This window comes from Caloenas nicobarica, chromosome 1, assembly GCF_036013445.1.
Source record: "Caloenas nicobarica isolate bCalNic1 chromosome 1, bCalNic1.hap1, whole genome shotgun sequence".
In the NCBI taxonomy this organism is placed as follows: Eukaryota; Metazoa; Chordata; class Aves; order Columbiformes; family Columbidae; genus Caloenas; species Caloenas nicobarica.
In genome coordinates this window covers 14,372,851-14,385,687 of record NC_088245.1, presented here as the reverse complement: position 1 = coordinate 14,385,687, position 12,837 = coordinate 14,372,851, and the positions used below count along the sequence as shown (strand labels likewise).

Here is a 12,837-nt window from a genome sequence, read left to right as displayed (position 1 = left end):
GACATGAAACACAAACATTCATAGAAGAAAAAGGCTTGTGAGCAGACTGGGTCCCTGTATTCACTGTGCAATGTAGAATTCTATACAGCCACCTATGTGCATGTTACCAAACTGACAGCCTAGAGTTCTGTCTGTGTCAAAAACAGTTTGATGTTAAGATTTTAAGATGTTTAAAGAAGAGTTTGATTAATTTAAGCTGAGAAAAAGATAAAATACATAGCTGAATCATATAGTAATGCTTTAATTGCAGACATGAAGATCATCAGCAATGTGCAGGGGTTTGGAATAAGACAAGAGTGGTGTGATATAGTTAGCAATATTGAAGCGCTACTACCAAGTGGAAAAATTGACCAAATACTAACAGAAAAAGGTCCCAGAAAGGGAGTCACTGAAATTATTTCCCACATTTAAGCATTTAAGATCTGATAAAATGGTAGGTCATATCACTAAGTGCAGCCTCTTCTGTTAGACGTTTTTCCATGCATTAAAAGCCTTGCACAAAACATAATTCAGAATCAAAATCTGATTGTTAAAATCTAAGTGTTCAGAAAAGTGTTGACTTATTTTTATTAATTTTTATAAAAACAGTTTTGAGCAATTACTGGCTTAAATGTATATAACTGTAATGTTCTATTGTTACCTTTCTTTATGAGCCTTTTCTAACAAGGCTGACATACTGAGCATACTCTGACTATAATTTTGATTGAAATCCTTTTGAGCAGGTCTGATTTTTTTTTTTTCTTTTTTTTTTTAGCTCACATAATTTGTACTAGGGTCATTGAATTTAACTCCAGGAGACTATTTCGGCAGTCATTTTGACTGAAATGCATTTTCTAAATAGCATCTGGTTTTCAAACTGTCTTGTTGCCCAGCACTGGCTGCAGCACATGCGTGAACGTCACTCCTGGCAGTGGTGGTTTCAGACAAGTGCAGTGAGCTGCGTGTTTGCTTTGCGAGCCGAGTGACAATGGTGCTGCAAAGCGTTAGGGTGCCTATAAAATTTAATATAACTGGGAGAATGTAGAACTGCTGTCTGATGGTACTGAAATAACGAATGTTCTTAATTTCTTCATAGGTTTGAAGAATCGTAAAACAGATTAAAGCTGTGGTTGAAATTAAGTCAGACTGAAGAGTTACAATTAACATTGCATCTTGGGCAAGATAATTGAAGATTATAGACTGTGGAGATGAAAAATACCTCACAGATCATCTAGTATGTCTCTGACAGTTTGAGATTGTTCCTGCTAGTGTCTTTCATTAGTATTTGCCTAGTCCAGTTTAAAATGTACCACTCCGTGAGATTTCAGTCACATCTCTGAGGAAACGGCTTTTTTTTTTTCCCCTAATAGTCAGCATCATTTTCTCCATTTAGATTTATCCTATGGGTTTGAGATGTGCCACACACTTTGTCCAGACTCTTCCCTGTGACAATCAGTCACTGCTTACCCCAACTAACCGTGTGTTTCCCTGTGTCTCGGGTCTGAATTCTGCTCATGTTTTGCACCTCTGCGAATGCTTTCTGGCTCCTGGTGGTGTCCTGGGGGAGAGCCTGGCCTTTCTCAGCAGACAGCCCTCACTTCGGGAATCCTCCTCACTTCCACGCAGCCTCGTGCTGACAAAGCCGGTCTTTGTGTCTGCTCGGGGAATGATGCAAGGCCCAGCTATTAGCTCAGACCGATAGGAAAAAAAGTGGCCTTTAAGGATGGCTTGTGGGCGGCTTTGTTTTTTCCAGAGGTTCAATGTCCACAGTTGACCAGTGAATCTCCAGAAGCAATCTGAGCGGTCATTTCCCAGCTCTCAGCAGTGCTTTAATGGTTGTTCTCACCTTGCCTCCAAGCTTTCAGCAGCAGGTTTCTCACACAGATGTATTTCAAAGGAAACTCAGTCTTGGCTTGCTTTTAAACCCATCAGTGACACCTATTCCTTCATATCTTTCAGATCACTAACTTTTCTTCAGATTTTCTTGTTATTCCTGTAGAAAACTCCATTTACTTATAAACTTTTGCTGGCGTTAAATCATTACCAGATCTAACTTTAATTTTATTAATAGCTTTAGAATATTTCTTCCAACTGTAATTTCTGTTATTCCAAAGACGCTTAATAATTCTTTCTTATGTCACCCACACAGTTTTTCTGGCTTGTTTCTAGTCTCTTCTTGCCAGATGTTTTTTGCCAGGCTTTTGTGATAATGAAATGAAGCTGGGTTGTGGGTTTTTTTGCTAAGAAGTGTGATTAGTTTGACATTGCATTCGTATTCTTCCCAACTGTGTTTCAAACTTTTGATGTATCTTCGTTTAAGATCAGATTGCCTTCAAAGTTTTACAACACCTGAACTTTTGAAGTAGTAACATTTTTTCAGTGTGTAAACCGTAGGCAGCACTTCAACCTTAAGAGTTAACAGAACATGAAAACTGTTAGATGTTCAGTGCTCAGACCTCTTGTGTCAGGAGGGAACCGACCCTTCTGTGTCTTATCCATTTGGTGAAGACAATTATCTGATTTTTGTGAATCAGGTCTACAAATTTAGGTTCAGGGCAAAATGTTTGAGGAACTTAATAATACCGTAGCTACCAAAATTGAATCTTTTCTTCTGACAAAGCAGTTTATTGTAAAAAATACATGTGTTGCCTAATTCTGTGGCTGACTTACCAGTGACAGAATCCTGCGATATTGTATAAAGCAAAAAAAATGAAGAAGCCATTGCTTTGGGGTGCCAGAACTCTTGCTGGTTTTGTTTCTCCGTGAACCTGTTGAGCGAGCTGTGCAAGCAGAGCTGGTGGCTTTTGGGTTTGTCCTTAGGAGGTCTCTGCCTTTCTCCACGTACAGGCCAGGCAGCTGTAATTGGGGTTTGAATTCTGCTCCAAAGACTCACAAGTTAAATTTCAGCTTCTAACATTTGGCTGTCCGTAGGGCAGCTGGTCCCTCTTTACTCCCTTTAAATGCATGTTCTTTCTCTTCATCTCTACTGAGCCTCTTCAGAGATAAAACTGTTTCTTACCTGCATGAATTGAAAATGGCAGTTCTGTCTACTTCTGTCTTTTTAAGCAATCCCAGGATCAGGACTCGCTGTTGCAGCACTCACTTCCCTGTCATGACATTGTTATTAAGCTAAATAAAGAGAGGATTTGTGAAAGAAATGAGTAAAGGGTTGCAGTTTGCCAATAAGTTTGTGTTACTGTGATGATCAATAGCTTCATTTGTCTTGTAATATTGTATATTGGGTCTTTAGAGTTAATGTCTTGGGTCAAAAACATTAATGAAACTTGGTATGTAGTCTGATGCTATTTCAGATTTATTGACAGCCTTTAGAAAGGAATTTTACGTTGCCGACCTTACGTTACACACATCGCATTGGTGCTAGCTGGAAGAGAAAATGGTTACAATTTGTTAAAGTATTGCTGGAGCATTTGTAATTCAGCAGAAGGGTCACTTTTACATCACATATAAAAATGAAATGGGTGCAACTCCAACCTGCGTAGGCTGTTGCGGTGCTCATCAGGAGCTTCTAGGAGCCTCCTGCCGTTCCCTCGCCAGTAATGGTGCACTGGAGTGGGAAATAGCAATAGTTACAGCGGATTACTCCATAATGCTTCTTTACTGAGTGACTAAAAACTATGTTGAATGAAGAATGTAGAAAAATGTGCTCTCAAACTCATGAGTTCTGTAAGGAGATAAACACAAAACAGGTTTGAGGTTGGTCCCAATTCAGTGATTCATGAACTGGATTTAGAGGCATTCACCATATACTGAATTCAGTTTTCTTAAATGCTATAAATGCTAACAATTTGTAAATTGTGCTACTCTTAAATGTAATTTATACACCTGAATTAAGTAAATAGAATTTGTCTTTGTGAATATGTGTAGGCCATAACCAAACTCCAAAGACTTTGCAGAACGATGGCATCCAAACAACTTTTGTCTAATGCCATATAAAAGAAAGTTAAGCAGGCACAGGCTCTTATAAAAATTGCCTCATTCTTCGTGACCATATTTTTTTCTATTCTCCACAGCTAGGTGTCATTTTTTTTTTATATTATGTCTGCTTAAGGGAAGACTTTAATAATTATTCCTACTTCCTGCAAGCACTGTCACAAATCTGAAGACCAAGTTCACTTTCAGCAGAAGAGTGGGGTTATTACTGAGTTAGGGTGGGTGTTTTTTTTTTGATTGATACTGATAAGAGCTTGCTGGTGCTTTTTATAGCAGTGCGCTTCCTTGAAGGTTTGAACTGACACTCTCTTTCCAGATATATTTATTCTTCAGAAGTTCCTTGCTATGCTATTATCATTACACAGAGGTAGGTCATGGTTGGCTGTGTTTTTTTGAAAAGTGGAGCTGTGGTCAGATACTAGTTCTTCATAGAATGTAACCTTGTCACCTTGAATTGTCAGTGGCATCTATAGCGAGAGCAGGGAATTTTTTTCTTTTCTGCTTTTACCTCTTTCTTTCCCCTGGGAGCTGGGAGGAGACAGGGAGACAGTGGAATCACCACAGCGTTTTTCCTGAGACAGAACAGGCTGGTTTCGCTCAGTGGTGACATCCCACAACTGCACTTTAGTGATAGCACAGTCATCATTTGGAGGAACGAAGATGATTAAAAATATGCTGGTACATTACCATTTTAGTAAAATAATCAATGGCTCTGTCAAGACACTGTATGTGTGTTTGTAGACAAATTTCTCTCCTTTCAGGCCTTGCTCTTTTTAAGCACACAATCTTCTAGCCTTTCCTTTCCAACCTTCAAGTTATTTTTTTTCTGGAGTAGAGTGATGCATCCATCTGTTCATCTGTGGTATGAGCTGGCACAGGAGTATCCAACTTTGAGTGTGAAAGTTCAAGAGGAGGTCTTTGGGTATAAAGGAGAGAGAATCAAAGTCTCTCCTGGTTGTCAGACAGAGATTTGGAAAATGTTTGGGTCATGCCTATTATTCCTTTTCCCTGCATTGCCTTTCTCTCTCTGAGCAGAACTCCAGGATAACGCTTGATAGGAAGGATGAAGGGTTTAGCCTGTGTCTCTCACTGCCTGTGCTGAAAATGTAATGATGAAAATGTGTATACATTCTGGGGTTTGCCAGCTGCAGAGCTATGTGAAAGTCAATGAGCAAGTATGAGTGACTTTCCAGAGAAATATGGGAATGATGCCAAACAGGGGAAAAAAAATGGCCACTGCTGTTCACGTTAGCAAAAATGACTAACATTACTAATGTGTCTTGTTTGTAGATCACCTCTCTTGTGACTCTCCAGCTGTTATCCGTGGTTGGCCATAATGACCAGCTTGATGGACCACGATATAAATGTACCGTATCTCTGGACTTCATCAGAGCTATTGCCCGGTGAGCCTATTAGTGATTGTTTACTGTTGTATGTGCTGACTTGAAAGAGACTTCAAATGCAGTATTCGCTCAGTCTATAGCTCTCTGCAGACCAGAATAGAAATCTGTGGATGTTTTCTAAGAATGAATGAATGAGTCTTATTTATGAGAAGTGTTGAACTTCAGGTAAGTATAGTCCAATCCTGTTTTGAAAAAAAATTATGTTACAGTGGCAGTATGTGTTACAGTAACATGCTGTCTTTATGCTAAATAAAGGTCATAAATACTGCTCTAAAATGTCAATCCATTTCATTACCAAAAGGCACATTATTGTATTTTAATCTGAAATGATATTTAGTTCTTACCAGTGTTTGTTGTACCTATGATATAAAAAATACATAGGTTATAAGAATTCTTCCACATTGTCTATCTTGTATGATCTGTAGTTGATGCAAACTAATTCAATAAATGAATGTAGGTACCTCAGTGTTCTGTTCATTCAGAGCCTTCAATTTTGGAGTCTGAGAACAGTTCCAGGTCCATCAGGAGAGATGATAAGTTACAGACACAAATGCATGCAATACATAGGCAACAATCAAGCCTTTGCCTCATTTTCATGAAATGCCAAGAGCATTACCTCACACCTGTTGCTGCAGCCAGCTTATTAGCAGGTCTTGGATAAAGTGTCTCTAGCCAGAACAGAGCCCAGAAATGACATGTGGTGAAAAGGAGTAGTGTTCTCTAAGGCCAACTCTTCTTTGTAATGTGGGACTTCAGAGGAACCTGTGGTGTAGACTATATCCCATAACCTCAGTGCACACGTTGCTCTCCTGAGCTATTAAATGTCCAATAGCCTTGTCAGTAAACCCCACAGCCACACTAATTCCAATTTGCAGTTGGACAGGCCACAGAATAAAACTTCATCTGGTTCAGGCCTGGCTGGTCCACACTGCCAGGATCTCCACGGCTTCGCTATGTCAGTTTGCTATTCCCAGCAATGAAGTCACTGGTGAGTGATGCCCTGGAGAAGCTCCCACTGGTACCAAGTACAGCGAACCATCTGCTCAGCAGCATGGATCGGTGTGTGTACAGACGTCCCCAAGTTCTTGTCTGCTCTGACTCCTGCAGTGAATACAGAGACCAGTGTATAGACTCTGTACTGGTTATGAGGGTCCTTGAATTAAGATGCTTGAAGTGACAGTCCTCTTCTTGCAACCTCAACATCCTTAGAAGTTTTATTGACTCCATTAGTGTTGCCAGAAGGTGGAGATGGCCAGAAAACGGGCTCAAAACTTGTGCTGTGCAGCTCATGCTTACCAGAGAAAGGAGTTGTCAGAGACGCTATCACTGCAAACCTCAGTGCATGGTATTGTGCTTTGGCTTGCTTTGCTTTAGGTCAGGCGTGTGTGTGTGTGTGTGTATATATATATATATATATATCTGACTGACTTTTCCTACATGTTATGAGGAAGAAAGCAATTCTTTCTCCCTCACAAGTAGTTTGGAAGTGTTTTTATACTGCATAGATAGGGCCATTTAAATGATCTGACAGATTTTTAAGTTGACCAGTTCTATTTTTCTCCTATTCTCCCCTTTTTTCTTTCTTTGCTTTGCTCCCTTGTTATGTTTCTTTTATTAAGCGTCTTTTCTGATCCACAGTCTTTGTCAAATCTTTAAGAAGGATGATCCATAAAGATACAAGATTTCATGAACCTGTGATAAATGGGCTTTCCCCTTGTCTTGATCGGGCTAGCTATAGGGAAAGACATGCTCTTCTGTGCTTTAAGAAGTCTCATTTTCTAGCTGCACTGTAGTCTTGCAGCTGCCTGTAGTTTTTAGCCACTCACGGGGGAGTTTGTATGTATTGTAGAGAGAGAACTACTTTGCCACTTCAACCGAAGTGCACATCAAGTAAGCAGCCCATCTCTTGATTATTTTTTTTCTTGGTTACTGCAATAGTAGTAAAATAAGTTTGTTAGTCACTAAAATCTCCAGATACCTCAACCTTGTTACTGTCTCAGTCTTGCTACTGAGCATAATTCCTAATGGAAGGCTGAAGAGAGTGCAAAGAGCAAGACAGAAAATGATGCTCTCCTCTTCCCCTCCTCACCCTTATTCAAGCTGTGAAGATTGTAATTTCATTTTCCTGTATTTTTTAAGGAAAAGTGAAATTTGCATTTAAAAAAAAGCCACCTGTTTTTTAAAAAAAGAGCAGAAACCTTAATGTCTCTTCCTGGTGGCTTTTAGTATGATAACCGCTGGCTGAGCACAGTTTCTTTTTAGTATCACAGAACCTCATGCCTGGCTCTGTTCTGTTGCACGTCTGGTTTTTGCAGAGATATTCCCATGCTTTTTACCAGGTAGTATTTACACATTTGGCTGAAGGAAAGGTTAGACGTCTCTCTGTTAGAAACTTTTCATTTCTGTTTTAGGACTTTCAGACTTAAGTTCAGAAATTTTCTGTAGCTGAAGTAGGGAGCTCTTAATGTTTGTTGAATATAATGGATCTTCTCATAGAGTCTCTAATGAACCCAGTTTTTATGACAGGACAGTTGTGTTTCATTTAGTTGTGCATGATTTTGTTTCCGTGCAAAGCCTTGTAACTAAAGCACTTTTCTCGAGTGACACAATGTCATGTGAGTCTAACAGTGGGAGTTAATTTCTGTAATTTTGTCACTGGATTATTAAGTAGATTCAAACACGTTTCTTATTATATATCCTGGGCATTTCTGAACAACTTCTCTGCCCAATATGATGTTTTATAGAAACTTTTTGAAAAGTGGGTTACAGAATGATTCATGAACAGAGAATATTAAATGATTGTAGTCTAACAAATAAGACATTCAGCCAGTTAATCCCACTTAGCATTGTGAGCAGTTATTTTTGCATCATTGAATACTTTTTAAAAAAACTTTTAATTTTATACTTGTCATTATATGCAGTAATTTGCGTTATTTATTCAAACAGTAAACCTCAAAGTCTGAGTGTTAGATCGTGTAGCAGAATGAGTTTAGAGACAAAAAAATAATTATATGTTTTATTCTACTGCCGTTTCATTCTGCCTGCCATTAAAGTACAAAAGTATACATTAAAATCTTCTATCCTATTGAGTGGCATTCTTGGATTTTTCAAATTTAGCTATGAACATGGGTCAACTAGTGTCAAGACTGAAAGAATACAGACTGCAAATGAGTACAGATGAAGGAGTTACGTAGTACATGTTAAAACAGGTGGTCTGGAAGATGAAAAAAGCATTCAATAGCATAAAAGGTTGCTGCCTTGCATCACCAACTAGAGTATCATGTTTAACATATGAAAATATAATCTTATTAACTTTGATATTTTTTTGCTGCTTAATGATAGAAATAAGAATGTTCCGTTTTTTACTAGAAAGCTGCTTTATTTCTTTTTTCTAGAATCTTACAAAGTTGAAATAATCAGAAGACAGGTAATGTAAATAGCACTAGAAGTTAAAAATTCATTCTTTGATTGCATTTCTTTTGGGGATACTACTTGATTTTGCTTGTGCAGAATGTCCCACGTGCGCTGTCTCCAAACAAGTTAAAGTCTTAGCACTGTTAAGATGATTGCTCTAATATACTGTGTTTTTGTTTATAGGACCGTGAACTTCGACATAATAAAGTACTTGTACGATTTCTTGTGAAAACAAGCTTCACAGCCATATGGACACTGTGACAATGACTAAGGCAAGCTGTGTTCATCTCTCTACTTAGCTGGCCAGAAAGAAGAGTATTTTGGCTCTTTTAGACTTGTCCAAACAGGTGCTGGCCCAGCATGGAACCTGATGAAAATACTCTGATTGGTCTGGGTGGATCTGAGCAGAGGACTATTTACCAGGGACCCTGGAGTATTTGGAAGCAATGTGTTAATTATAAACAGCAGGGTTTGAGCACAATCTGTTCTACTCTTAATGATGTTATCTTAACACTGAAATTGCCTGAAACCCATTTACTTAGGACTGCATTTTGCTCTATGAACTCTCTCCAGTGCTTTGAACGTGGCAGCAGCCCTTGTTTGTATGCCCAGTCTTTTCACTTCCTCTCCACAGGAATCTTTGCGATCGCCTGCCAAAGCAGCTTTTCCTGAGGCCACCATTTTAGGAGAGTGGAGTAGCAAAATATAATAAACAGAAGAACATATTTAAAATCAAGCTGGTATAAATCCTTTCTCTTCAGTCATATGTAGGCAGACTGTTACACTGTTATATGGAGATCACAATGATGGGAAACTCCCAGTTAATCACCGTACTGTCTTTTTTTTCAGACCATTCATAAATGTTGACTATGAATCTATTTTTACAAAGCTCTATTTTAAAAAAATCATTAATTCTATCATTAGTTCTATCCCAATGTCAAACTTGAAAGGTTTCATTTTTGTTTAAACATTTTATAATCCGTTTACGCTCATCCAGTAACATTAAGTGCTAATTATAATGCCATTTGGAATGAACATACTTTAGGATACACACTGTCTAATGGCTTTTGTAACAGTGTCTGTCCTGTAGAGGACGACGGCACGGCTGCCTTCCCATCGGAAAGGGAGAAATTCAACTGGTGACGGAGTATTCCTGCAGCTGTTCCCCAAAAGAGGTGGCATAGTGAATAATCTGTGTGGTGTTACAACATAAAACTTGAACTTTGGAAATACATGGTGGAATACACTGTAATTACACTTGTCTCCAGTTTATAAGTGGCAGATTCCCAACTGCTGCTGTCTTTATGGGGTATCAAAATCCCCTGATCCAGTTTGGGATTAATGTCTCCATGAGTCTGAAGATTTCTGTCACTCTCTTGAAAACTCCAGGTCCCACAGCCCGTTACTCAGATGTTTTACCCCTGCATGCTGGCCACTGACTGTTTGACGGTACAAGACCGTGCTGTGTCCTATGTTGATAATTAGGTTTTTTTCCAAGAAAAAAAATCATCATTCCTACCCCCCCTTGCTCTGATATTGGAGATAGTCAAATACCCTGAACATGTGTAGCTTTTTCTTTTTTTTCTCCCAAGTGCGGGTGTGTAGCTAGGCTTCTGGATTCAGACCCAAATGAACAAGTTCCAGGTGAACCTAAGTGACAAAAGCATCTTTCTGGCCAAGCTGTCGCTTCCCCTCTCATGAGAGTATGAAAGGGCAACAATGACTCATCTCCGTGATCCCTTTTCCTTTCCTTCCTACCGCTGAGCTGAATCAAACCTGGCACCTGTCCATAAGGTGGCAACGTTTGTCACACTTGCCGAAGTTCTGGGATGCAGACGCATAACCTGTTTCAAAATGCTTACTACCACTTTTGTTTTTACTAATAAAAATGTACATAATGTAAACTTTGGGCTAAACTTTACACTGTCTTCTGCTTTTGGAGCTAGTGCTGGGCTGAGCTCAGCTCTTCTGAATCTCCTGTGTGACTATTCGGGCTGAAAGTTGGAGAAGAAAAGTTTGGCATGTTCCTCTGTAAAGCAGTCCATGTAAAGCAACAGCAGTACATCATAGGTTTTTGTGACATCTGATCTAGATTAGAATTTGATATATGAAACGTGATGGGACTGATATTAATTTAATTAAGTGCTACAACTCTTGAGTCACAAAATTGCAAAAGCTCCCCAGCCAACCTTGTTTACACCTTTCAGCAAAGTGGGGCAGGACAGGGCTGCTGCGCAGGGCCAGGGCCAGCTTGCAAAGCTCCTGCTTAGTGGTAGTCAGGATGGCAGAAAACCTTAGCACCTACCAAGCAGAAGTAAGCAGCTCTTCATTAGGAAATTTACTACCAATGAATAATATCTCACTTCCCACTTCATGAAAATATCACAAATACTTGAAAATAGTTCCAGATATACATATTAAGAGAATACAAGGGGAGCATAGAAGACAGCTTTACAAGTAGCCCTACACAATTATATGGATGCACAATGAATGTGTGTCTCGAGTTAGAGACGTTTTCAGGCAAAATTTACATCTGATTTCCTACAGTAAGAAAATTAATATGATTTTTAAAACTTGGCTTAGGACACAGCCATTTCAGGAATATTTCTAATGCTGCTTATGATGGGTTGATGAGATATGAGACGCAAATTCAGAGGTTTTCAGTAAGCCCATCACACCCGTGCAGTAGACCAGACCCTCAAAACTGCCCAGCTGCGAATTTGGAGCACAAATCATGGAAGACATGAAATAAGGGTCTTAGAAAATAAGCTCTGCCAAAATTTAGTGCTGCTGGTATTTTTTTCAATGAAATTTCTTCCAGACTAGCCTGGTGATCATGTCCAGTGTAAATCCAAATTTGTGTGAAAAGTGGTTAATTTGACTGAAATGAGGTGAGCTGGAGAAAGAGTAGTTACTGAGAATCCATTAGACCGAACCACTGTCCTTACATCGGATGCACTTTTGTGACCTTTGTGAAATACTCCTATCAGTGGTGTAAAATTTGAAGCTGAATCAGCAGAGTATGAGAACGAACAAGGTGACTGAAGTGCGGATGACTGATGTAGGCTATAACTGTGCTGATGATGAATAGCAGGATTTATTCTGACAAACCAGAGATATTTCTATATATCCATGTCAATGAGTTTATAAATTACTGCTGAGTTTCTTACTAGGTACCCCAGCAATATACTCCATTCTGAGCCCCTGTTTTCATGGGTGAGGTCTCGCCTCCTTTGGCCTCCCCGGGCCAGGAGTTCACCCCTTCCACGGGTGGTTTTAAGAAGTGCAAAAGATGCAAAACAAGACATTTGTTCGATTAATCAGAAATCCCTCAGTACTGTAGTGCAGCAGTATGTATTTAAAAAATACCAGAGATTTTTTTCATAATTCCTGAGTCACAAAGCATTCTAGTACTGTAAAAATTACAAACGTATCGTGCCTGTCTCCAGTGGCTGATCCAAACATCGACAGGAGCTGGGGCTTGTTCTTACAAGAAGAAAGTAATGGAGAAAGAAATGCAGATAAGATGCAGTTGCAAAGAAATTAGTGCCCTTGAATAGCTCTGAATTCATCAACAGCTGCATTTTCATTTCTTTTTTAAGAAGGCTTACAAGGCTGCATCCACACGTAGTACAGGAGATTTATTCTTTCTTGATAATGATTTACCTTACTCTGGTTCTCCGAGAACCTGCTGCTTCTACCATAATAATCCCCCTAGCTATCGTGTCTGGTTTTGTGCAAATTAAAGAAGTATTTCAGTTGTTTGAGCACCTTCTAAGTTATGGTGGTTCTATATGCCATGATTTATACATGTGAGAATGTATCAATTTTTACCATTGGTTAAATTTTTCTAGTACCCACCGAGTACTTTTGCCAAGACCGTTCAGACACTCTATACTCCCCTCCTAACGGGAACAGCAGCCATGCAAGGAGAGTAGTGTGAAGGACAGGAGTCCCAGCAGGAATGAAGAAGATATTACAGGTCTGTGACCTGTGAGCAAAATGTACACAGTTGAGTATCCCAGGCTTAGATATTCCCTCTGTACTCCTGTTGGCAGGTATGGCAGGAGAGAGTGGGAAACGGCGGGTT

General features: G+C 39.3%; 1 protein-coding gene across 3 annotated transcripts in view; it reads left to right on the top strand.

Annotated features, from left to right (window-relative positions):
- ORC5 (origin recognition complex subunit 5) overlaps nucleotides 1–12,554 on the top strand; it is a 77,050-nt gene extending 64,496 nt beyond the window's left edge. For all 3 annotated transcript variants that reach the window (XM_065640933.1, XM_065640923.1, XM_065640915.1), the window contains 2 exons: nucleotides 5,221–5,333; nucleotides 8,931–12,554. In XM_065640933.1, the coding sequence (XP_065497005.1) occupies nucleotides 5,221–5,333; nucleotides 8,931–8,976 (159 nt within the window). In that variant the 3' untranslated portion in view covers nucleotides 8,977–12,554. The remainder of the gene's footprint in view (nucleotides 1–5,220; nucleotides 5,334–8,930) is intronic.
- The last annotated feature ends 283 nt before the right edge of the window (nucleotides 12,555–12,837 follow it).